This window comes from Erpetoichthys calabaricus, chromosome 3, assembly GCF_900747795.2.
Source record: "Erpetoichthys calabaricus chromosome 3, fErpCal1.3, whole genome shotgun sequence".
NCBI classification, from domain to species: Eukaryota; Metazoa; Chordata; class Cladistia; order Polypteriformes; family Polypteridae; genus Erpetoichthys; species Erpetoichthys calabaricus.
Window position 1 is genome coordinate 170,284,226 of NC_041396.2, and position 27,452 is coordinate 170,311,677.

The 27,452-nt window shown below is 38.3% G+C and overlaps 1 protein-coding gene across 2 annotated transcripts in view; it reads left to right on the plus strand.

Moving 5' to 3' along the window:
* The first annotated feature begins 273 nt into the window (after nucleotides 1–273).
* The window catches only part of kiz (kizuna centrosomal protein), a 181,974-nt gene continuing 154,795 nt past the window's right edge, over nucleotides 274–27,452 (plus strand). The window contains exons 1-3 of one of the 2 annotated variants that reach the window (XM_028797521.2): nucleotides 276–427; nucleotides 3,534–3,596; nucleotides 8,963–9,125. In XM_028797521.2, coding sequence (XP_028653354.2) covers nucleotides 366–427; nucleotides 3,534–3,596; nucleotides 8,963–9,125 — 288 coding nt within the window. In that variant the 5' untranslated portion in view covers nucleotides 276–365. Of the gene's footprint in view, nucleotides 428–3,533; nucleotides 3,597–8,962; nucleotides 9,126–27,452 lie in introns of both variants that reach the window. The other variant, XM_051925558.1, reaches the window with a different exon arrangement.

Consider the following 27,452-nt stretch of genomic DNA (forward strand, 5'->3'; position numbering starts at 1 on the left):
TTAATGTTTATTTTACTCGTGCTTATTTTCTTACGGGTCTGCTGCATGCACCGCGCGGGTGTCTCTCATTCCACCGATGGTCTTTCGGTTTAACCACTTGTCGTTAACGCTGCGGTTACTACTGAGCCTCACGCGTGTACATACGAAGCTTTATTAACCTTGATGAATACCTTGGCTTATATTAAAATAATAATTTGCAGCACGCTTGAAGCAATGCCTACGGTTAAGACTTCAACTCCTGCCAGGCACACGCCGCCGAGCACCCACGTGTGTCGCTCTGTTTATCTGCAGTGCTTCATGGGAGCTGCTGGTATGACAACCGCTGTAAACATCGCTGGAGCGCATAGTTTGTCTGCGGTTTTACGATGTTCACCGAAAAAGATTATTTTGCCAAAGTAGGGCAACTTCAACAGCTTCTATGTGAAAGGTATTTATAAATTCTTAAGCAAGTTTTGTTTAAACTCGATGGCAAGAAGGAAGTGTTTACTTTGTGCTCTTTACTTGGCGTCGTAGGCCGAGTCAATAACCACGGACTCAAGTTCGCTGACTTGCGGGAAATTGGGCTCTTTTGATTGGGGCAAGTTTTTACTTTATTTTCGCTAGGACTTTTCATGTTTGGTTTTATGTAATAATATATTTATGACGACCGTAAAAGGCATATAGTCTTGCTGTGCATACGAATGCTTTATAACTGGTAAATAAAAATCGCAGTTTGTAGATAGATAGATAGATAGATAGATCGATAGATACTTTATTAATCCCAAGGGGAAATTCACATACTCCAGCAGCACCTTACTGATACAAAAGACAATATTAAATTAAAGATTGATAATAATGCAGGTAAAAACAGACAATAACTTTATATAATGTTAACGTTACCCCCCCCCCAGCCGTGGAATTAATTGTAGTTGCCATCTATGAATATTTTTAAAGTGTTTTACTATGCAAATTTCACTATTTCGTGAGACCCCACTGAACTAACCTTGAAACTGCGTTCTGTTTAAAATGTTAATTTAAATATTTAGTTTGTTATGCATATTGTTCACTTTCTAAATTGAGATGTACTGTTCATCCATCCAGCTTTTAACAGAACTATTTAAATCGGGGTCTTAGGAAACGAGCGTCTTTTAGGGCAGCATTCGGCGCAAAGCAGAGACCAAGCAATTCAAGGTCGACAGTTCGTTAAACATTGTGCCGTGGATGGGAGGGACATACAAACAAACATGCAAACTCCACATAGATCGTGTTAATGCCAAGGTTACAGCCCAGAATTCTGGAGGTGTAAGGCAGCAGTCCCGGCCACTGTCTATCATTTTACCCTCACTATTAGAAGACTGAATCATCATGAGCTGAAAACCGTGCAAATGTACAGAGAGCATATTTAGTTACTAAGCAGGATGCTCATCCATCTGTGAGTAATTCTGAACAAAGTTCTGAGTTAGAGACAAACAAATTTGATCTTCCTTCAGTGTTACTGCAGTTCAGTGAACTCATTACAGTCATGTCAAAATCGTTTTAATTACATCTGAATGAAGTTGTTTTATTGGCCCATTTTTTATTTGTTCCATTGACAAATTTTAAATACAACAGATTTCAAAAAAGCAAATTCTGAGAAGTTTTTGAAGAATAAAGGAGTGGTAGAGTAACATTGCTGTAGCTATACTGTAGATAGATAGATAGATAGATAGATACTTTATTAATCCCAAGGGGAAATTCACTTACTCCAGCAGCAGCATACTGATAAAGAAAATATTAAAGAGTGTTAACAATGCAGGTATACAGACAGACAATAACTTTGAATAATGTTAACGTTTACTCCCCCAGGTGAAATTGAAGAGTCGCATAGTGTGGGAGAGGAACGATCTCCTCGGTCTGTCAGTGGAGCAGGAAAGTGACAGCAGTATGTCGCTGAAGCTGCTCTTCTGTCTGGAGATGATACTGTTTAGTGGATGCAGTGGATTCTCCATTATTGACAGGAGCCTGCTTAGCGTCCGTCGCTCTGCCACGGATGTCAAACTTTCCAGCTCCGTGCCTACAATAGAGCCTGCCTTCCTCACCAGTTTGTCCAGGTGTGAGGTGTCCCTCATCTTTATTCTGCCTCCCCAGCACACCACCACGTAGAAAAGGGCGCTCGCCACAACTGTCTGATAGAACATCTGCAGCATCTTATTGCAGATATTGAAGAACGCCAGTCTTTGAAGGAAGTATAACCAGCTCTGTCCTTTCTTACACAGAGCATCAGTATTGGCAGTCCAGTCCAATTTATCATCCAGCTGCACTCCCAGGTATTTATAGGTCTGCACCCTCTGCACACAGTCACCTCTGATGATCACGGGGTCCATGCGGGGCCTGGGCCTCCTAAAATCCACCACCAGCTGCTTGGTTTTATATAAAATGAAAGACAGTTTTGTATAAAAACAGCTGTTGTGAAATACCAAATACCTGTAGATACCCATAAAGAATGAATCCGGAGATCAGAAGGATAGCTGTAGGAAGATGAGAGTATCTGCTAAAAAGGAATTTGTACATTTCCAATAAGCACTGCAAAGGCACTATATAAATAAAATGTCAGTATTATTATTATTATTATTAAACGAATATTGCTAATAATGCAAATATTATCAGAGAATGGTTAAGGGGGAGGTTGAACGTATTGATATTAATATGGGAGAAGTTATGATAAGGTTGTACTGTGGTTAATGCTGGTGACCCACAGCTTCCGGGACCAGTGTTGGATTTCCAGCCAGGTTACTGTCAATATGATGTTTACAAATTCTTGCATTGTTCACAGGGTCTTTCTGCAGATCTTTCAGTTTCCTTCCTCCCACATCTCAAAGACACGTAGTAGGTTATTGGGCCATTACATGTTGCTTTAGTTATTGTGGTACATTTCTGCCCAGTTCTTGGGTGATTCTTGCCTTTGTTCAGATGCTTCTCTATATGAGTGACATTATAATGATAACAACAGGCCATGAAACTGGGAAGATGAATTTACTAATAAGGGAATAGGGTTAATATATATTAAAATGTGGAAATGGCTGGTGCATTTAATTTGTATTATTCTAGGGTCGATAACATGCCAGAATCTACATGGGTATCTTATCATGGCCTTACAAATAGTCGGGATTCAATAAATAGTATTGAGCTGGGTGGATACTTGGCTTAGCACTTAAGAAAAAAAACAGATTATGATGTAAAGATTTTTTTTTTTTTTTTTTTTTGAATAAGCAGATGTCATCCGTTATGATCAGTTCTTGTGTCTGTGCTATTTCTAATTTTATACAAATCACTTTTACAAAAAAAATCCTTGTAACATTTTTATATTTTTCAAGTGATGTTAAATTAGGTAGATTGGAAATATCTGGTACTTTTTTATTGTAAATAAATTAAAGTTTTGTATGTAAGAAAAAGATGTGTAACTACAAATCCTTGAATTACATTTTAACAATGTTCAGTCTTTTGAGTAGTTTTAAAAAAAGTTGCAAAATAGTGAGGATTTAAAACCTACAGTTCTGTTATTCTTTTGTTTACAGTGAAAAGAAAAGATTGGATCTGGAAAGGCAATTGTTTTCACGAAACAGATCCGACCAACGTATGTAAGTGTTACAGACTGAATAAAAACACTTTTTTATATGGTAAAGGTAATTTGTTCTGCCTGCATTTTGTTTGTGAAAGGAAATGTAAATATTTGAAGAAGTTACAAACTTTAATTTTACTGTAACTTAAAGTAGCACACAGATATACGCTGGATAGTATTTCTAAATGTTATTGCATTTAATTTTAAATTGTTCAATGCCTGTGAAAATGTGCTTGCTCCCTTTCAGATTTTCTGAATATTTACATGTATTTAACATTGAATGCAATTGGAAAATCCATTGTATAGTAATGTTATTATATAATGGCTAGAGTAAACTGGCTAGAGTATCTATCTATCTATCTATCTATCTATCTAAACTGATAAAACCAAAGTGTTTGATTGCAGTTAATCATGTAAAACCATGGTGTAAACAGGTAAGCCACTTTTCCTTCAACATTAGGAATTAGAACTGAGCTGATTGCTATGTTCCATGTTGTTTCCCATTTAAGCATAAATGCTATGAGAGATGACACTTGTAAATTGACATTATCAAACATAAGGAACATTTATTTACCCATATGGATGAAATTACTGCAATGCTGTTAATTTTTTTGGTTTTTTTATTAGTATTTTTTGGCATTTTTTACTGTGTAAGATCACTCTTTTTACTTCTTCACATTTGTATTATCTTCTTATACAGTTGTATTTTCAGGTCACATTGAATACTGGTATTCACCCAATCTACAGTAAGTGCTCAGACTTTACATCTGACTACATTTTGCACACAAAGCAGGCATGGCTCAAAAACTAAAACCAGTCCTAACTATTAAAAGGAGTGTTTAACAGTGGTTCCTATTGCAACAAAGTTTTAGCTGCATTTTTGTTGCTTGCATAATGATTAAAATAGCACGTACTTATATAGCACGTTTTTACACAACATTGTTTCTCAAAGTCCTTTACAAGTAGTAAAATACAAATTACAACATGCATACGGTAGTAACAGAACAATATTTGAAAGAGATGAACATAAATTACAATTGAATTGAGAGAGTTTGAAAATATCTGAGGGTTACAATCGCAAAAGTCTTTGTGCAATTTTATAACATTTGCTATGACCAGATGTGATGTATAATGTGACTTCCAGGGAGATGTCCTTCATGACAGGCAGCGGCGTCAAGGTGATGGGAAACAAAATAGCAGTGCACTTAGCCAAAATGAAATGGTGTTGTGGTAAAACTAGTATATGATGATAATTATAAAATCTACAATCAAAATTAAAGTAAAAAATGAAAAGTGAAACTAAGTTCAGGAAGTTTCAAAATACTAGAACAGAAATGTCTTCCAGAATAATGTATTAATCTTAGAATACATTTATAAGTTTATATATTTTCTTGGTAGTCCTCACAGAAGTTCATTGCAGTAATCTAGGTACTAAGACAAAATAATGTTAATTTTTGGAAAGGTACCATATAAGTAAAATTTATTATTTGACATCTTTTAGCAATATAAAAGATCAAAGTTGTGCTGTTTCTTAAATAAAAAATGTAGTCTTGGAAATATGTTTAATTTCTCAGCTAAATTTTTAAATGACAATCCATAACATCTACTTTTTTTTTTTTTTTCTGGTTTGGTTTGTAAGGCCAGAAGATCTTCCCAAGGAACCTCATGTTCCCACTCCATCTAATAGAGTTTTTGTTTTTTTCCCTTGTTTAGGTAAGGAACTTACTGTACATCTATTTTACCATGTAGCATTACTCCTGCGCAGTTGTCTCTTTGTGACAGCCAATAACCTGCAGCATTAGGCTGGGCTTATACTTGATGCTTACGTGCATGCATCATGGCTGCCATGCATTTCCAGGACTCTTTTGATGCGTCCTCTGAGTATGTGGTCAGAAATTAACGCGATGCGCACATGAGTTGCAGTACAGCAAAAATGTTGGTGGCATGTGTGTTCATGTTTTGGTACGTGACCTCAGCATTGTTGTTTACTATCAGTATCTCCACAGTGACAGACATGCCTGTTGGAACAGCTGGCATCAAATTGCCAGCTCTTTGAAAGTGAATGTGGAAACATGCAAGATGAAATAGAAGCAAATTCCAGACAGATATGTCCGTGCAAAGTGGAAAATGTCAGAGAAAAGAAGTGGGAATTTGGCCATTGCAATATAACAGTGTGACAGCAAGCCGCATTGCAGTTCCAAAAGGGTCAATGTGTTTGTTTCAATGTTTGATGAATGGTTGGATGTGTTGATTCAAATCATCAAACTTGTGGTACATAAAACACAAGACATCAGACAAATAAGCTTTTCTTCTGTTTGTGAGGTCCAAAACACCCGTGTGCCTTATTCTTAGTCGCTGCATTATATGTGTTGTACTTCCAGATGAGCATTTCGTTGGTTGTTAGCTGTCATGTACACCGAGCCCACCCCATGACTAAAAAGAATATCAAACCTGTTTAATTTTATTGGAGCAAGTTGTGGACTAGTTGTACTGAGTTGCCAGGTATGTCACATTACGTAACTGGATTCACAGGAACATGTTGCCTACTTTCTCCAAATCATTAAGATTATATAAATGAAGGCTACAACTGAAATTCGCTGGAAAAGTTGTCTTATGTGACATGGCTTTAAGCAGTCAGAGACTTCTTTGAAAAAGCCTCAAAAAACCAAATCAAAGTGCACAGGTTTCAGTTGGATAATTGTTCTATAACTTTGAAATGTTGTGATCTTCTTTCAGATTACATTTTTTTTTTTATTTATTTTCAGATATTTTTTATATTTTTTCTGTTTTGGGTTTCGTTATCAGTGGTATTCAGTTCTGTTATTTATTTTCTGGAATTCTGTCATTTTAAGGGTACACAAAATATTTTATGTTTTCATGCAACACCATTTTGTTTCGCATGGATGCCAATATCTTGTGCACTTTTGCTGTAGCACTTGCTGTGGTATTGCTGTATTTGACATTCTGAGTCGAATCTTGCAACTGATATAGTTTCACTTCACAGTATTTTATTGCCCCTTTGGAGTAAGACTATCAAGTGTAAAGAAAAAGAAAAGAAAACAGAAGCAAGCAATACTGGAGTACAAAATTTGTAAATTTTGTATTTCTCTGCGCTATTCAGCTAGTTTTTCATGAACATCAAAAGTTCTGGGTCAGATACGCAAAGGACTCTTCCAGTGGCAGATAGGATATCCGAAGTAAAGCAGGTCTGCATAAAGCAGAATAAATCAGAATAACATGTACATGAAACAATAAATGCAAAAAACATTAAGCAAATAAGGGAGAAGTGGCAGGCAACTGTGCCAGCATATTTCTCATTCACAAAGGCAAAGGATGCCTTCAGCATGATTATTTTTTTTATAGTTCAGCTGTAATTAGTTGTTAAAGATCTACAGGTTCATCATAGTTTAATATGTGCTGGTGGCCACCATTATTCATATGGTTAAATAACCATAAACACTTTATTAACTTGCTGATGTCATCTGAGAATACACTTAGATTTTGCCTACTGAGATGAAAGCCATCCTGTCTGAAGAACCACAATCATTTACAAAAGAGGTCCCATTTGACTTCAAATGCCAGGGTTCTAGAAGAATTTCAGCATATTGCTGAAAGCTTGGTCCACTGTTCTTATCACTGCTAGAAGTCCAGAAATGATGATTCTTGCAGTAGTGTTCTTCTGTCTGTTGACCCAAGGAAGTCCATTTTAAGCACATTTGGGAATGTCCTTCGCTCTGGCTTGCAGCACTACAGTCCCTATGTTTCTCTGCTTTTCAAAGGCTGATGGTCAGTCCTTGCAATGTCCAAAACACAAATAGAAGGAAAGTAGGATTTGAGTCTTATGGTCAGAACATTCCGGTTACAAACATTTGGACATCCCATGGCGAGTATGATTTGATGGTCAGCTGGCAAAGCTGGATAGTTCAGTGCTTCAAACTGGTTACTGGACATATGATTGGACAGTGGTTGTGACCTGGGCTTGTACTCCTGCTTCTGGTGCTGATTCTTCAGAACTCTGCCATAAATGGAAGTACTGTAGGAATAAAGCACACAAAGTCTGACCTTATTCGTTGTGCCATCATGGCTTCAGATCTTGTATGCAAGGTCAGTGTTGCCAGCGAAGCACCATGCACAGCCTGCACAGGTTGCTTCTCTTTCTACAGCTGCAAAAAGTGTATGAAGAGCTATAGAATCCACCGCTGTAGTTCAGAGTTTCTCAATCATGTGCTGAAACTCAGTTATTGACCTTCCATTTGAACTTTATAATGTGCAGAATCCATCAAAATAGTCTCATGTAGATATAGTAAAAGGAAATAAAAAACAGACCTGTTCAATTGGTATACATTCCTTCAGTGTAGAAAGAAATGGTCAAAAGCTGATTTTTTTTTTTTTTTTTTTTTTGTTTAAAGAAAAACAACATTACTGAATGTTTGTTAACTTTGATACTTAACAAAGGGTTACTGTTTTGTAAGGTAACTTCCAATGGCCCAGTACTGACCTGTAGTTAATCCATCTTTTTTAGTGTTTGTAATTTGTAGCCAAATATTAGTGCAAAAGCTAACTTGGCCCAGAGCTGACCCATCTTGTGACCTGATGACCAGCCATAAGGGAAAACAAATGCTCCATTTGCATCACAGACTAAGTTCAAAGTTACCAAAAATTCAGATATTCAGAAGTATAGTTGAGTGATGGCTATGTACAAAAATAACAGTGATTTCCTCTCTGTAAAATGTTCCCTTACCTTTGTAACGCTCAGTTTGAAACTCCAGGTAAACACAAAATCAGGCATAGAGTAACTGATCACCTCTTGTGACTTGGTTACTATACATCCTAAGCATCACTTGTCCAGACCTGCAGCACCTAATTTCATCTCCCACTTTGAACCATGCCAGACAGACAAAAGTAATTAGGGTGACACGATTCAGTCACTTTATATGGACGAGAAGCCTCTCTTTTGCACTTGCATCCCTCCACAGTTTTAGCATTTGCTGCTAGCCTATTTCTTGAATAGATGGTGACAATTGTGAAAAAGATAACTCTCTTTTTTTCTCCTCAGCATTTTCAAAATACCTGTAAGGAGTATATTGATTGGGATGAGTGTAAATTTGTGAGTTTTCCTAAACATATTTGGGGAAAACTGGGGGGGTGGGGAAAGAACCAAGAAAGTTGTAGAAATATGTTAGCAATTATACCGTTGAAATTTATGAATGGCTTTGAATAAAAGAATTGGTAGTATAGAACAATGTAACATAACATTTGTCTTAGCTGTAATACGTTAGTGGAATAAATACACTTAATTGATTTATTTTTTTATTATTGTTTGGTGCTCATTACAATTTGTTCACTTTAACTAGATTTTCTTTGTTTTTATTCATTTATGTTCAGTTTTCAGATGAAACGCAACAGACTGCAAGCCTATTTAAAGGAAGTACACAATAGAGAAAAACATGCCACAGTTAGAAACCAAACATTTCTGAATGAAGCTAATAAGATTGAAGCACATCTCCAGATGATGGCCAGTAGTATTGAGAATCTTCATCAAAATAAGGTAAGTTATGTATCATTTAATCTTGTTAAGGTTTCCTTTAATGTATAGTTTTATTTAATTTGTATGCTACAGTAATTTATACAAGAAGCATAAAACTACTTAAAAACTTTAAAAGTTGCAGATGACATTGACTGGTGTCTAACAGTTTGAGAAAACATAATTGAATGAGCTGTACTTTAAGGCCAATGCAACCTACAAATACCAGATAATAAAAGCATATATATTTTCCACCATGAAATATTACCCCTAATATATAATTTGTCCTTCAATCTTTTTTTTTTTTTTTTTTTTTTTTTTAATCTGTTTATAGATGTTTTGTGTCTCAATTGTGCTGTTGGGTCTTACAGTGCCACAACAGCTGCAAGTATTCATTCATATACTGTATAGTATGCATATCAGTATAGTTATACAAGCTTTTAATTTCTAGCTTAAGCCAATATTTAGAGATGTACACAGAATGTAAGGACCATTAATATTTTTATATATTCACCCATCAAATATTCAAACTACCTATTATTTTGACGATTACAATTCTAATGAATATAGCAGTTTTAAAATTATTTTCATAATTACTAATTGAAATTTCAGATGTGTGTTTTTTTTTTTTAAATATCTGTTTCTGAAAAGATGGTCTGACCATCATTAGATGTCATGCTTTGACTGTTAAAAGCCACACTGGTGTTAGATCTTTAGCCAAGCAGCCTCTTGATTGATTGCCAAAAATTGCTGCAATCAGAAGTAGGTCAGGTTTTCCCTGCAGTACAAAAAGTAAAGGCATTTAAAATTTTTTTAGTAACGGACTGTTGACCTTGAATTGCTTGGTCTCTGCCTTGCGCTGAATGCTGCCCTAAAAGATGCTTGTTTCCTAAGACCCTGATTTAAATAAGTGTGTTAAAAGCTGGATGGATGAACAGTACATCTCAATTTAGAAAGTGAACAATATGCATAACCCTGAATCAGTGTGAATAATTCTTTGAAATTAAGAAAGCTGCCATTGTTTTTATATTGCTTTAAGTTCCATAAATTCTAATGGAGTACATCACGATATATATGTATCCAGCAGGGGGCACTGTATCTCCTCTGGAATGTGTTTCTTGATGCAGAACTGACTAGAACCAATACCATCCTTTTTGTACCCATGGCGGAAAATTAATTAGAAGAGAGAAATATGGTACAAAGAGAGATATGTATTTAACTTGCTTTAAAAGATAACATTCATTCCCAGAAAATAATGCATAATCGTGTAAACATACATATTCAAACCAGAGAGAAGCCAAGTGGGAGAATGCTGACACATAGATGTTCCATCCAGCAAGGAATGTCGACTACATAGTGAAGACGTTTCTGACATTGTGTTGGATCCTCGTCATTATAAACACTCACATAATTACATATTCTTAAAATTCTTGTCAGATATGAGCAACTACCATAAGAGAGAGAGAGAGAGAGGTTGGAGCAGGCGCTGATACAGCGCATTGCCGCACCCACCACATGACAAACCAACTCGGGATCCCAGATTAGGACCCGAGTGCAGCCATGCGACGGGTGACACCTCAGCACCACACTAGTATATAGATTGGAACCAGTGTGAGGTTTTTATGGTGGCTGGAGTGTCAGTTCTGCCACCAACTCCCAAGTTTTTCCCTGCAGGTTGGAGGTTGGAGGGCCTACTTGGAGGCAGATTAAATTCATACCCAAGACGGAGCAATTGCAAGTTAAGGGCCTCGCTCAATGAACTGGCTGGTTATTAATACCATCACCTGTTCTTCTCATTTATCACAGACTCTGGGTTCTTTAACTATATTGGTCAAGCAGACATCAGCACTTTTTAAAATAGCCTGCTTGTGTGTCCTTCACATGTTTTCTGCCCATCTCCCTAACCTGACTTACAGCTGTCATTTATTCATCCCTCTAGCAGTCTCTCAGCTGAATTGCAAATCTTTGAAATAAATTTTAACAAATTATATTGGCACTGTTAACCTTCTTGCTATAATATACAGCATACACATATACTCCTTTTCCTCTCCAGCACCTGCCAATGAGCTCTGTCAAACCCCTCCCAATTTCAGTGCCCCCTCTGAGGTAAGGCAGCCTCTTTTTTTATCTCGGACCCTAAAGTACTTCCGGTGCCGTAGTGCTTGTGGGAAGCAGCCCAGACACAGACAGGCGGACAGCAATGGTTCATCACCCAACACACGTTTATTTACAAACTCCATATTTACAAGTGCGCACAATCCCAAAACTCCCCCAAAGTCCAGGCTTCTGTACAATGCCTCTTTCTCTCATGTCTGCCTCCACTCCTCTCCTCCCAAGCTCCGTCTTCTCCATTCCCGACTCAAGCCATCGAATGGAGGGAGGCGGCCCCTTTCATCCCCACCCGGACATGCTCGAGGTGCCTCCTGATTAGCTTCCGCCGACACTCCCCAGTGGGGTGGAAGTACCGGCTGCTCACCCGGAAGCACTCTGGGTGTCCCTGGTCTGGGCTCCTCAGGCATTGGGATGCCCCCTGGCGGTGACCACAGGCCCCTATGGGGTTGAGCTTCCAAGCTCAGTTCCCGTGGTCCCCAAAGCAACCAGGGCGGTCGCCCCCTCGTGGTCTAGAGGAGGCGTGAGCCCTCCTCCGGTCCTCCCGGGAGTCCCAGCTGGGTACCACCCCCAGCCGCTTGCCACACGCTACATGATGGTGGTACTTCCAGGTCAGGTAGAAGCCCCTCAAAAGGTACAAAATGTACTTGCTAATTGGTTTTTTCCCCTTTCTTAAATTTTAGGATCCAGTTAGTTGTCTCTTCTGACATAACAGGCACCTCGTATACTTTTACAAAATTAATGTAATGAATGTATCAATGGACCAGTAACAATGATGATTCATATAGAACATTGCCAAAGATTATTCAGAGCTTTTTCAGTCAGTGATGTCATGATATATGTAATATAAACCCTATCCCTTTGCTGTAGAACAGGGTGAACCCGATTTGTGTACTCGCAACGCTGATGACACCTACTCTTAAGTATGGTGATCACCAGTATTTATAGCTCTAAAGTCATTGAAGACATTCTTGAAACACAAAAGCTACAAAATGAAAATCATGTCAATCATATTTTCCCAGCAAAACACTGCTTTCAAAACTTTAGAAAATTGACTGAGAAACACCTAAAAAATGTTAGAAAAACATCCAAAAAATAAGCCTAGAAAATACTTGAAAATGCATGCAGGAAGTTCTTAAAAAGTCTGAAAAATGCTAAACAAATGCTAGAATTGTCCCTAATTATGTAACTGTTTGCTACTGTGATACCATTACTTGAGATTGGCTTTTTGAGCACTTTCACTTACCCCTAAAGGTGTCTTAATTCTTTTGCACTATGCTTTGTCTCAGGATCTCTGATATTAGGATCCAAGTTTAGCGTTATTATTTATTACTAGCCAACCCGCGGCATAGCATACGCTGCATAATTATTTATTGATGGGTGAACACTTCCTAAACGACACAGATGTCCAGATGGTCTGGGTTTGAGGATACGACTAAGTGAATGAAAAGATGGAACTCTGGAGAGGGCAACATACAATTGTCCGTGACAGAAAACTGGTTTTGGCAGATACAGGCATATCTTTTTGAAAGTTTGGCCCTGTGCCTTATTAATTGTCATTGCAAAGGCCAATCTAACAGGAAATTGTCTGCGTGTAAAAGTAAAAGGCAAATTTGAATCTGATGGGGTCAGGGATATCTCGGAAGTGAATGGTGATAGTAGGTGGAAGCATTTGGGACATTGCCACAATTTCTGCCTCGCCACCATAAACTCCTGAAGTATTCATGTAGTCCGCGTATTGTTGAGCAGACTGTATGACTATGCTTCCGTGACTAAGAACAACGGACAGCACGTCGCCGAAGTTATCCCAGTGTTGGCAAACAAATGTTACAGCCATGTTGCGAAGTTCGAGAGCAACAGTTTCGTCGATGACATTTTTCCAGAAAAAAACGACTGATAGAAGCAAACAGTTTCCTGATGCAGGAATTTGTATAACATTGAAAGAAGTGTTGCTTCCATGAAATACATTTGAAGCAGTGGCCATGGTAGGCAAATGAACAGTCACAGCTGCATGTGGACTGTAGCACAGACCAAAGCGAGTGAGGATGTTTTTGGTGAGGTGTTGGGGGCGGGCACATAAGCAAGCAGTGCCTCGAGAGCGAGGGTGGACGTGGGAGGAGGGTTAGAGTTGGCGGTTGGGGCTCTGTCGTGCGTTCCCCATGACGCGGGAGGAGGGTTCGAGTTGGCGGGCGGGGCTCTGTCGTTCGTATCCCATGGTTGGGCGACTTGGTGGATTATATATAGAAAAGCGGCCGGAACCGAAAAGAACAATGAAAAGTCAACGTGGCTCAGAGGTGCATGTGGACTGTAGCAGAGACGAAAGCGACTGAGGCGGTGTTTGGTGAGATGTTGCGTGCGGGCACATGAGCAGGCAGTGTGCATGCCTCGAGAGCGAGGGTGGACGCGGGAGGAGGGTTAGAGTTGGCGGGCGGGGCTCTGTCGTGCGTTCCCCATGGTCTTAGAGTTGGCAGATAGAGGCATGTCTTTTTGAAAGTTTGGCTCTGTGCCTTATTAATTGTCATTGCAAAGGCTAATCTAACAGGAAATTGTCTGCATGTAAAAGGCAAATTTGAATCTGATGGGGTCAGGAAATTGCGTGTAAAAGGCAAATTTGAATCTGATGGGGTCAGGAAATTGCGTGTAAAAGGCAAATTTGAATCTGATGGGGTCAGGGAAATCCGGGGAATAAGGACAGTTTGTGAGGTAGCAGCTGGTATAGTTTTACACTCCAGTATATTGCGGTGAATGCTGGTAACAGGTGGGCGGGCAAGCCAACAAAAACACTATGCTCTTAGTATGGTATGAATCTGGTTTTTGTAGACAAAGGTTTTCCCTGTTCCTGCAGGACCATCTAAGAAGAAGCATGTTTGTCGCGGATGGGAATTGCTTTATGCGGCGTGTAAAACAGTTTGCGAGGGTGGGCGCAGTCGTGCGTATCCCATGATGCGGGAGGAGGGTTAGAGTTGGCGGGCGGGGCTCTGTCCTGCGTATCCCATGGTCTCTGTCTTGCGCGCCATGGTCGGCTGCTTAGTGAATTAACTGAAAATATTGTTAATAAAAACAAGTGTAAAATATGATGCAGCACTTAAAAACAAAATTGTAACAGCTATGAACAAAAATACTTGAAATGAGTGCTCAGGAATATATAAAACGCACAAAATTGTTTTGGAGAAATGGAGAACAGACTTATGGGGAACAGTAACGGTATTAACCAAAAAGAAAAATGTTATAATGTATCACTTTTGATATTGTTAAATGCTAAAATGTGAAAAGTGAATTTTAAATGCCTGGGATGGCTGGTTCTATTGCTAGCTCACATATATATACTGTGTATATTCAACAGGTCAAGTCTTCTAATGCAGTTCTGAATTGTTGCCCTACGGAACTCACAAGGTTGTCTCTGTCCTCTTGGCAGGATTTCCCTAAGATTCAAAGCACTAATTCCAGAGCAGATTGTTGGTTTTATTAAGTCTTCCTAATCAGTATTAAATCCTACCCAAAGTGTATGTGTGTGTATATATACAAGGGGGGACCCAAAAATAACCAGAATTTTGTTGTTGTTAGGTTGGTACTTGTAGTACGTGGTTGGGCCGATTGCTGACAGCAGATCAAAAAGTGTGTCGCCTGGAAACTTGTCGTGAAATGAAGGATCAGTTTGATAATGACCCAGATTTTTTTTTCCAAAATTATTACAGGAGATGAATCGTGGTGCTACAGTTACGATCTTGAGTCGAAACAGCAGTCCAGTCATTGGAAAACCGCGAATTCTCCTCGAGCAAAAAAAGCTCAGCAGATGAAATCAAAAGTGAAAACAATGTTGATTTCTTTTTTTGATGTCAAAGGTCTCGTGCATTATGAATTTGTTCCAGCAGGTCAGATTGTAAACCAAGCATTCTACCTAGAAGTGTTAAGAAGGTTGCGCAACAGTGTGAGAAGGAAACGCCCTGATTTGTGGGAGTCGGGCGATTGGTTCTTTCAGCATGACAACGCTCCATCTCACACCTGCTCTCAGCATTCGCCAATTTTTGGCAAGAAACGGTATGACAACCCTGAGCTACCCACCCTACTCACCGGATTTAGCTCCGTGTGATTTCTTTTTGTTCCCTCGGATGAAAAAGACTTGAAGGCGTTTTGCTGACGTCAAAGAGGTAAAACAAGAAACGACCAGAGCATTAATGGGCATTACTTCAGACGAATTTAAAAAATGTTTCGAACAATGGAACAAACGGTTAGAGAAGTGGATTTCCGCCAATGGAGAGTACATTGAAGGAGACTAATTGTAGTTTGTACAGAAAATTAAATTAAACACGTTTTAAAAATATTTCCGGTTATTTTTAGGTCCTCCCTCGTATATAAATAAATTGTCTCTAGATTAGAATACATTGTCAGACTCTTTGGTTCCAACTGTCCTAACCAGGTTTTTTTTTTTTTTTTTTTTAACTAAACTAAAATCTTTTCCAGTCTGTTTTTATTTCATAGGGAAAAAAAACAACAAAATGAACCAGGGATTAATGCACAACTAAAACCCATTCTTTATTGTTAGTAGATACAGTTAGGTCCATAAATATTTTGACAGAGACAACTTTTTTTTCTAATTTTGGTTCTGTACATTACCACAATTAATTTTAAATGAAACAACTCAGATGCAGTTGAAGTGCAGACTTTCAGCTTTAATTCAGTGGGGTGAACAAAACGCTTGCATAAAAATGTGAGGCAACTAAAGCATTTTTTTAACACAATCCCTTCATTTCAGGGGCTCAAAAGTAATTGGACAAATTTAAATAACTGGAAATCAAATGTTCATTTCTAATACTTGGTTGAAAACCCTTTGCTGGCAATGCCAGCCTGAAGTCTTGAACTCATGGACATCACCAGATGCTGGGTTTCCTCCTTTTTAATGCTCTGCCAGGCCTTTACTGCAGCGGCTTTCAGTTGCTATTTGTTTGTGGGCCTTTCTGTCTGAAGTTTAATCTTCAACAAGTGAAATGCATGCTCAATTGGGTTAAGATCAGGTGACTGACTTGGCCATTCAATAATTTTCCACTTCTTTGCTTTAATAAACTCCTGGGTTGCTTTGGCTGTATGTTTTGGGTCATTGGGCGGCGTTTCATGATACAGATGGACAATAAATTTGACTGCATTTAGCTGGAGCAGACAGTATGTCTCTGAACACCTAAGAATTCATTCGGCTGCTTCTGTCCTGTGTCACATCATCAATAAACACTAGTGTCCCAGTGCCACTGGTCGCCATGCACGTCCAAGCCATCACACTGCCTCCACCGTGTTTTACAGATGATGTGGTATGCTTTGGATAATGAGCTGTTCCACACCTTCTCCATACTTTTTTTCTTGCCATCATTCTGGTAGAGGTTGATCTTGGTTTCATGTGTCCAAAGAATGTTTTTCCAGAACTGTGCTGGCTTTTTTAGATGTTCTTTAGCAAAGTCCAATCTAGCCTTTCTATTCTTGAGGCTTAAGAGAGGCTTGCACCTTGCAGTACACGCTCTGTATTTACTTTCATGCAGTCTTCTCTTTATGGTAGACTTGGATATCGATACGCCTATCCCCTGGAGAGTCTTGTTCACTTGGTTGGCTGTTGTGAAGGGGTTTCTCTTCACCATGGAAATTATTCTGCGATCATCCACCAGTGTTGTCTTCCGTGGACGTCCAGGGGGCCTCATGTATAAACGGTGCGTACGCACAGAAATGTTGCGCAAGAACGTTTCCACGTTCAAATCGCGATGTATAAAACCTAAACTTGCCGTAAAGCCACGCACATTTCCACGGTAGCTCATACCCTGTCGTACGCAAGTTATCTGCTTGGTTTTGCAGACTGGCGGCACCCAGTGTCAAAGCAGTGCTACTGTTCCTGTGCGATTACCCTTTCTTTTTTAGATCTACATCCCTGACGTGGCTTTATAAATACACTGAAATTAACCGCTTATTGTTTATAAGTTTAATGCATCTGATTGTAATTAATCTGTAACAATATAATGGTCCACAGAATGGTTAAACTATTCTAAATACCATAACTGCTTTAGCGTTGTTACCCCGTTAGGGGTTGCCACAGCGGTTCATCTTTTTCCATATTACTCTCACTGCACCACTCGGAGTATTTATATCACTGTATCTGAGTGTGAATCACAGATCTACAGTGATTAGAAAGAGAATTATCGGTATACAGCATCAAGCACTCGCTGCCTCAGCCATTCGCTATTTGAACTGCTCTCATCCGACCAATGCTTCAGAGCCTTTACTGTTCGGACCTCGTGGTTCACAAACCGTTTCATCCCAAGAACTATACACGCACTCAATCAGTCCATCAAGTGCTCCTTGTAGAACTGTTTGTACTTGCAAGTTACTGTGAGGTAATTGTACTTATGATACAGTTCTAATATTGCACAACCTGAGCCACTTTATAAAGTGCTTATTTACATATGATACGATATAATTTTGAAGATGAAATGCAGCAAAATATGTTATATTATACAGATAAAACTTTAACTTTAACCACACGGTGCCGCAGCGCTAGCGAGCTAGAGCTTCGTTCACGGTTTGTTCCTGCCTCGCACTGTATTCATGCTGTGGCTGGCGCGACACTGGAAGGATAGATGGATAGAATAATTAAACATTACGAAGATATTTCGATGTTCCTTAAAAATTTTGAAGAATCGGCGTTCTAAGCTTACAGATGCCGTAACGTCTATTACAGAGCTGATTGTGTGGCGATTGGGTATTTGGAGAAAGAAAAGTAAGGACTGGAATTGGGGGTTAGTACATTTGAAAAAGACAGTACTTCTGTAATAAAGCATTTCATCGAAGGTCACGCATGGCGCAGCAAGCATCTTGCGTAAGACATGAACAATCACTGCGCCACTGTGTTCCCATGTTTAATAACATGCTTTAACTCATATCATCATGAAAATGATATCATGTATACTTCTCAGTATTTTAATTATTCAGAGAGCTGTAGTATTACGAATGTAATGGATTCTGTGTACTGTTGCAGGAAGACCACGTAGTGATTCAGGCACATAGAACACATATAAGATCAAATACACAACAAAGCATTTAACGTGCTACTTTAGTTACGATGGGATTTGAGAAACTAGTAAATTAAACGATTTAGGATGAAGTTTATGATGTTCTACTTTAATGACAAGACAAACTACGTGATTAAAGTGGAAATTTCGAGATTAAAGTTGACATTTTGTGCTTTTTTCACACTGTGTGCCTTTTTTTTTTTTTTTCTTTTCCCCCCCACTGTACCCTAATAAGCTTTCATATGACACTCAGACGGTGGGCGCCTTTTCACACCGACTTTGATATGTGACAACTGCTTTCTTATTTCGGGCACTGTGCAACTTTGTGAACTTGAGCTTTCAAGTTTCTCCGACATGCTATGTCAGTCGATCAACTTCCTTTTGTTGCTTATATAACTGTTTAAACCAACAAATAGTACGTTTTTCTTTGCCTCCATTTGGTATTCGCTGAAATTCTTCTAATTTTCCTCGTACTTTTGCCACTGCCTTTTCACAGAACGCTGAGCTTAAGGGCTATTTATATTGCTTTGCATATTCAAAGAGGTGTAATTCTGGGAGGAGTTGGGGTGGGACAGCAGGCGCGTGCACAAGCGTTACTTTTCCCGCTGATCGGGATTTATGTAGCGGAAGAACATGGAAGTTTGGGTACGCACAGGTTCCTGCATCTGGATTTTTCTGTGCGTAAGCACATTTCGGCTTTTGTGCTTGCGTCATGTTATAGTGCGAATTCTACGCACTGTGTTATGCATGAGGCCCCAGGTCTTTTTGCGTTGCTGAGTTCACCAGTGCTTGCTTTCTTTCTCAGGATGTACCAAACTATAGATTTTGCCACTCGTAATATTGTAGCAATTTCTCAGATGGGTTTTTTCTGTTTTCGCAGCTTAAGGGTGGCTTCTTTCACCTGCATGGAGAGCTCCTTTGACCGCATGTTGTCTGTTTACAGCAAAATCTTCCACATGCAAGCACCACACCTCAAATCAACTCCAGGCCTTTTATCTGCTTAATTGATAATGACATGACGACGGACCTGCCCACACCTGCCCATGAAATAGCCTTTGAGTCAATTGTCCAATTTACTTTTGAGCCCCTGAAATGAAGAAGGGATTGTGTTTTTAAAAAAAAAAAAAAAAAAAAATGCTTTACCCTCACATTTTTATGCAATCGTTTTGTTCACCCCACTGAATTAAAGCTGAAAGTCTGCACTTCAACTGCATCTGAGTTGTTTCATTTAAAATTCATTGTGGTAATGTACAGAACCAAAATTAGAAAAAAGTTGTCCCTGTCCAAATATTTATGGACCTAACTGTATGTCATGTTGTTGGAAAAACAAATAATGATTATTTTATCTTTATAACATTCTACAATTATTTTAATGTTTGTTTATATCTATATCTCTCTTTACTGATTTATTCAGTTGTTTACATTAATTATATTTAAAGTTATATAGTAAATATATATTGGTGCATCATTAATAGTTTTTGAAAATCTCTGAATTTTTGAAAGAATGCAAAAAGCAAATAAAAATCATCTGCTTTGGGTGTACTGGCTGTAAAGCTCAAGGATTATGCGAACAATTTTTATTCAGTAAAACTGTATTGTCAATAAACCTTAAGTGAAGTTAATCAGTATGACTTACTTTCTTACAGTTAAACTAATAAAATGTAAAATAAATGTACATTTTGCCATGGTTTACTATTGTGATATATACATTTAATGTATTTTTTCTCATTTTATAAAGCGAGTACACCCTTCATTTATAATTTGTTTTCATTGTGTTTTTAACAATTGATATGATTCCCAAAGGAAAATCATACCTGTTTGGGAAAAGTGCCATTGTGTCAAGGCCGCAGGATAATAGACACCACAGCACTGTTATTTTTGTATTTACTGTATCTTCTTAGCAGAGAGAGAAATGCAGCTAGTGCACAGGTTTTTTAATTGTGTGACAAAATGTATCCAAAGTAAAATATTGCCAGTAAGTCAAATGGTCGAAAGTAGATAGACCTGCACTAAGGAAAATCAGTGCTGTGTCCCATGCATACGTATGTCCACTGGTGGCCACCCACTGCTCACAATTTTCTATGTCTGATTGCTCAATGCAGGATGTGAAAGAACTCTTTGGAGTCTAAAATTACAAATTTAAGTGCACATAACCACATGCCATTTGTTTATATTTAACTGTTCAGTACAGGCCTTTACAGGAATTCTTTGAAAGTATTCAAGTAAAAGGCAAAAATAGCCCTACAAAAGGATAATGCAGAATATCACAGCAGGTACAGTACATAGTAATGAAACGCAACAAAAGGAGCACAAATGAACTGTATGCACAAAGAACGACAATAGGGTTATTATAGGTTCCCCTTGCAAGTAGTGTGACCAAAGCTAAATATTGCTAAGCACCACAAATTACAGTTTTCTCCATATTCCTTTGATTCCTTTTTGTTTTCTAGTTGTTCCCAGTAACTAAAACGAAATATGTCATTAAAGGGGAAAAAAAAACATTTTGTTAACTAAATCTAAAATAAAAAATGTCTGAAGACTAGAACTAAATGAAAATGAGAAAATAAAAATAGAGCTAATTTGGTAATTTTAATTTTCACACTAGCCTTTGTGCATAATGTACATGTGAGCATGCAGTTGCTAGTATATTTATTAAATATTATTTATGACCATGCAGTTGTAATATTAGTTTAGACACATGCATTAATTCATATGCATGTGCAAGTACCCCTTGCTACAAGCGCTGGAATCTGTGGGTTTCATTGGCTATTTCTACCATCAGTGAACTTTCTCTTCTAGAACTGAGAGCGAATACCAAAGCCTCCTTATTTTCCAGTGACTTATTCTGTGGGTTTTGTAGGCCATAATTGACTGTCAGTCACAGGTGCCCATTTGTCAGCTTTCATCAGACTTCAAAGAAAAGGTGTTTAAAACATGCCACTTGATACTTTGGAAGATACAGCTAAGTAGTTTGAAAATTAGAGCCATGAAAGATTGGTCAAGCTCGAATAGCCACCCTGGCCTCAAACACAGTCAGCATTTAGACTGGGGAAAAAAGGTTATTTTTATACACCGAAGATGGTTGGAATTTTAGCAATTTCAACCTTAGTTATTTATTTATTGCTTGTTTGTTGATGGTATCATTGTATTGACAGATTAAGCAGATTCATAGCATGCATTCGGTACTATTAAACTGTTAAACAAATACATTTAGTTTTAATAAAATTATAAATACCGTAAAGTATCTAGTGAAATGCTTAGTTGCTCAACCCCAATGACTCTGCCTTCGGAAAGTAACAGTAAATTTTGATGTTACAGTGTTAGAAATAAGAATTTGATCCCCTGCTAAATTTGTAAGTGTGTTCATTTCTTTGTAAGTGAACAGTCTCGAATTTTTATGGTAGTTTCATTTTAACAGAGAGAGACGGAATATCAACCAAAAATCCAGAAAAAACACATTACGTAAAGTTATAAATTGATTTGCATGTCATTGAGAGAAATAAGTACAGTGGACCCTTGATTTACGAACTCAATTCGTTCGTAAGGGCTGGTTGTAACTCAAGTTGGTTGTAAGTCAAGACTATTTTTCCCATAAGAAATAATGGAAATACCCATAATGCGTTCCGAACCTCCCACAGCAACACTTACTTAACCTTTTCATAATAAAAAAAGGGTTGTATAATGTGCATAATTTACCAAAACACCAATAATTTTTCTAATGTACAGTGGAACCTCAGTTTGCGAGCATAATTCGTTCCGGAAACGTGCTCGTAGTCCAAAGCACTCGTTTATCAAAGTGAATTTCCCAATAAGAAATAATGGAAACTCAGATGATTTGTTCCACAACCCAAAACTATTCATATAAAAATGATTTAATACAAAATATAAAGTAAAAATACATAAAACAAATTAACTTGCACTTTACCTTTGAAAAGAATCATGGCTGGTGTGAGTGAGTTTCTAAACTCTTGTGGGATTCCACCCAACGGGACGACACGTGGAAGAGCGTCCCAAAGCAATCGCAGTCTCCCAGCGCTGTAGCAGTTCGCCGTAAAAGTGAATCCGAAAAGATTGCGGACATGCTATAAGCGCCTGCCATCGATGGGTGATACAAGGAACATTATAAATGTGCAGGGCCCTGCCTGACTGCTGTGTCTGTTTCAAGCTGAATAAAGCTGCTGTTGCTAAAGTACTGAGACTCAACTTTGTGTTTTAGTGTGCAAGACGCGGACTCGCACGTCACAGCACACACACACATGCGAGCGAGTACACACACACACACACACATAAGCGCGCGCACGCACACACAGTCACAACGCTAATGCTGTAGTAAACAGTATATGCTCGTATGGATGTTTACTATGAGTGAGGCACGCCGACTCAGACAGAGAATAGGAGACGATTGTCCACAATCCCGCAGCGAGAGAGAGAAGAACCATCAGCTCAGTTGTGATCACATGACACTCAGCAGACAAAGAGTATACATACTACTCTTGCTGCAAGACCTCGCTCGTTTTATCAAGTCAAAATTTATTAAAAATTTTTGCTCATCTTGCAAAACACTCGTAAACCAAGTTACTCGCAAACCGAGGTTCCACTGTACTAACCAAAAAGTTATAAAAAATGCCTAGCCTACCAGAAACAACAATTTCATACTGTACTCCCCATTTAATTTGACATCTTTGGGCTGCAGGAAGGGAGGAGGAGGAGGAGAATGAAATGGAAGGTGGTGATTGTTTGGAAGGAGCCTCCTTATACAAATCTTTTCTTTGTAAAATTGTCAAGATGGTAGATTTCGACATGCTGTACATATTAGCAAGATCGGTTACACGAACACCACTCTCATATTTCCGCACAATTTCCTTCTTCGTTTCGATTGTGATCACTTTCTTTACCTTCGTTACCTTCTCTTCCTTAGCAATTATTGAAAAAAATTATATAAATCACTGCACTGACCTAAATTACGTCCACAAACACATGTATCTGGGCTCCGACTGACGCTTACAAACGCTTCTGGCTGTTTGTTTACAATCGCGCAAGCGGATACACGTGAACACATTCAGGTCGTAACGCAAGATGTTGGTCGTAAATCAAAACAAAAATTTTGGCCGTAAATCAAGTTGTTCGCATGTCAGGCTGGTCGTATATCAAGGGTCGACTGTATTTGATCCCCTACAACCCAGCCAGAAATCTGGCTCCCATAGATTGATTGTAACACACTGCCAATCAATTACAGATACTCGTGATCTCTGCTCGTTATGTGTATAAAGCACACCTGTCCACAGAATCAGTTTCTTCCATTCCAATCTCTCCACCACCATGGGCAAGACCAAAGAGCTGTTGAAGGACGTCAGGGACAAGATTGTAGACCTGTACAAGGCTGGAATGGGCTACAAGACCATCAGCAAGAAGCTTGGTGAGAAGGTGACAACTGTTGGTGCAATTATTCGGAAACGGAAGAAATATAAAATGACCATTAATCGCCCTCAGTCTGGAGCTCCATACAAGATCTTGCCTCATGGGGTGAGGATGATCGTGAGAAAGGTGAGGGATCAGCACAAAATTACTTGGCAGGAAGTTGTTAATTATTTGAAGGCAGTTGGGACCACAGTCACCAAGACCACCTTTGGTAACACACTACACCGTAATGGATTGAAATCTTGCAGCACCTGCAAGGTCCCCCTGCTCAAGAAGGCACATGTACAGGCCCGTATTAAGTCTACTAGTGAACATCCAGGAGTATCTGTAATTGATTGATTGTATGTGGCACACAGCCAATCTGTGGGAGCCACAATTATGGCTGGGTTGTAGGGGATCTAATACTTAATATCTCAATAACATTTAAATCAATTTATAACTTTCATGTAGTGTGCCTTTTTCTGGATTTTTGGTTGATATTCTGTCTCTCTTCATTAAAATGAAACTACCATAAAAATTCAAGACTGTTCATTTCTTTGTAAGTGAGTAAACTTACAAATTAGAAATACTTATTTCCCCCACTATATGAACATCAAAAATATTAATAGAATTTTAAATATGCAACTGTAATAAATAACTAAATAAGTATTAACTCCCTTACCTTATATTATTTAATTAATTTAACAGTAGAGCATTGTGTAGTTCTAGACATTTATTCAAGATACCTATGAACTTTGGGGAAAAATGCTCCTTGTCTGTCTCTCTGAGCTGAACTTTAGGCAGTGGTAGCATTTGCCTGGCCATAGTACAGAAAAAAGGTCATTGTTGGGATGGCTGGAATCATTGATAATTTTCTTTGCCTTGATTTGACATCGCTTAGTGTAGATGTCATTGAAGTTAGGGAGTGGACACCCATTGTTGCGTCCAGCTGACTGCACTTCTTTCTGCAGACTTGTGGCCCTGTTGTGTGCCGTTCCCAAACCAGGCAGTAATGTTTCCAGTCAGAATACTTTCAGTGGTGGATATGTAGAAGTTCTTTAGTAATTAGGAGGGCAGCTTGAAATCCCTGAGGTGTCTGTGGTGGTAAAGTTGTTGTCATGCCTTCTGTACCAAAGCTTGGTGTGTTTGGACCAGGTTAATTTCTCTGGAATGTGGACAAAGAGTTATTTGAAACTGTCCACTCTCTCCACCTAGGTGCTGTTAATGCTGAGGGGGTGGTTATGCCTCTGCTGTTTTCTCAGCTGTGTGGAGTTCCTGCTGGGGTTGTTAGATTTGTACTGAAGAGTAAATGAACAACCATTGAATGGTTAATGTGCATTCAATGTATTCCTGTGAAATCTGCTCTTATATTCATTGTTGTTGATTATGTTCCTACATGTAATTGTGCACAAATTGTGTTATTTGTTCATGAATTTCTTTTTTTCCTGCATGTTTATCTAATTCAGATCTTTGTCTTTCAAATATTTGTCTATTATTTGATATTTAATATTTGATACTAATTTATATTCTGTTATTTAATGTCATCTTTTTTTTTTTATTCCTGTTGTATTCCTTTGAATATTGTGTAGCATTTTGGGAAAGCAGCTGTATAAATAAAATTTATTGCTGCTGTTATTATTTTTATTATGTATTATTACACAGTGTCATGAGTTCTGGTTTGTTTACTAACTTGCATGTTCTCCCAATGTGTGTGACTTTCAATTGCCAAAATAGGTTTGTCCCTGTGATAAGTCAAGTTCAGTGGCTGTAGGATTAAAGTTAATATAGATACAGCCACTTCGCTTATCACAGACATGGGGAAAAAGGTTGGGAGAAATAAGTTTTTATTTACCTGTTTTAGCACCCCCTTCCCAGATTAACATGGCAGCACACAAAGTTTCACGGGCATTTGCTCAAAGGTCTTCCTGGAGGCCTACAAGAGCTCCGAGAGCAAGCCGTTGGACTTGAACTAGTCAACGTCGAGGCACATGTCTGAAGCCGTCTCTCGAGCACACTAAACGGTTTTTGCCGGCTGAATGCTCAGGCGCGCTCCTGTAACTGCAGCAGGAGAGAAGGTGAAAGTGCTAAATCTAAATCCAAGGGGACCGGTCAGAAGGATAGAGAGCACAGTTTCAGAGTAGCTGGCAAAAAATGGAATAGAAAACGGGAGAAAGTAAAACAGCACATGCCAGAGGCTGAAAGAAGACAGACAGGTACATGTGTGTGTGAGTGTTGGAAAGTTTAAATAGGTTGGACTGCACCTAAGCAGATTTGATGAACGGTGCACGTCCCAACGTGACAGTTTATTGAAAGTCCACAAGTAACGTAAATGAGGATTGGATGGACAAAAGGCTTGCAGTATAAAACTACGGTCCGAACGCCAGGAGTCGTCTTTTGACCAGGTCTTTGAGCTTAAATGTAGATCTGTGCTACTGATTTGTTTAGCTGAGTAGCAGAGATACATACAAAACTTTGTGTATATAGCAGGTGTTTTTTTTTTTTTTTTTTTATAATTTTTCAGCCTGTTCTTGGTGAACTGTTTTGTAGCTGAAGGAAGGATGAGGAAAGGTTGTTTTTTGTGGTTTTTTTCACTTTTATTTTGGAGCCACTGTAAATATTATAAGTAACACCTGCACTAAGTTTCTTTGTATTTGAAAGTCTTTGCATTGGACTTTGCACATATTTTTGCAAGACATTAGTTTGTAAAATAGTTAGGACACTGTTGGAATAAAACAATCCTATTTTTAAATAGTCTTTTTCAGTCTGAGTCTCTCTTACTCCATCCCCTGGTTGCTCTGTCTCATCTACTGACATCCCAAGGCAGCAAGGCGACCGGGGTGTCACAGTTCCTATTCCTACTTGTGTTTTTTAAATTACATGCTCCTAGTTTAGGCTCACATGGTTCTTCCCAGGTTTTGCATGTTGCTCTTTAAGTGAAAGATCTGAGATGTTACTATAACAGATGTTCAGTATATATTATAAATAATATGTTTGTAGAAAGGCTCAATAAGCATAGATAGATAAGTTATTATATCTTCTAATTTTACCATTAACATAGTTGAAGTAGAGACTTCAACAACAATTCAAAAAACAAGCTGAAAAAAAATTAACTTTCAAAGTTTCAAAATGGGTGGATCACATAAAGTCAGCATTAAATGTCAAAAGTAAATGTAAAATAAGAGTATATGTGTGCAGTGATCTTACTGCTCACAAAGGAATTATCAAAGTGTTTTTGAAATTAAACAACCATTTGCTTAAACTTGTTGCATGTTGAAGTAAAAACTGACATCAGACTACACTTATAATTTAATTTTTGCATTTTCTGATTATATTGGAAACCTTGAATTGTCGTTATCATGAGAAAATTGAGTTCCTTCAAAGAAAGTAAAATTATATGTACTGTATTAAGTTGACAAGTAGAACATGAATGATATATAGAATTTGACAACTGTAAAGAAAACTATGTTTTTACACTTGCAAAACTGTGCCCCAGTGGACATTGTTGGTGAGAAATACAAAAGTAATAAAATATAACAAGCTTATTGCTAAAAAGCTAATTAAAAACAATAAAAAAACTTTTATGTATAAATCTATTTTATTCCTTCTCTGGCATTGAGTAGTAATGTTTATGAAAGCTGGAGGTAGTATTAGATGATCTGAAAAGAGTAGGTCTCACCCCAAAGTATGCCCAGGATTGCTGAGAACGATGAACACGTATCTGAGGGGACAATCTGCTATTCAGAGTAAACCTGGGAAATGACTGCTAAACCTTCAGAAACTGGCTGTCTCTGCAGCCCAATGG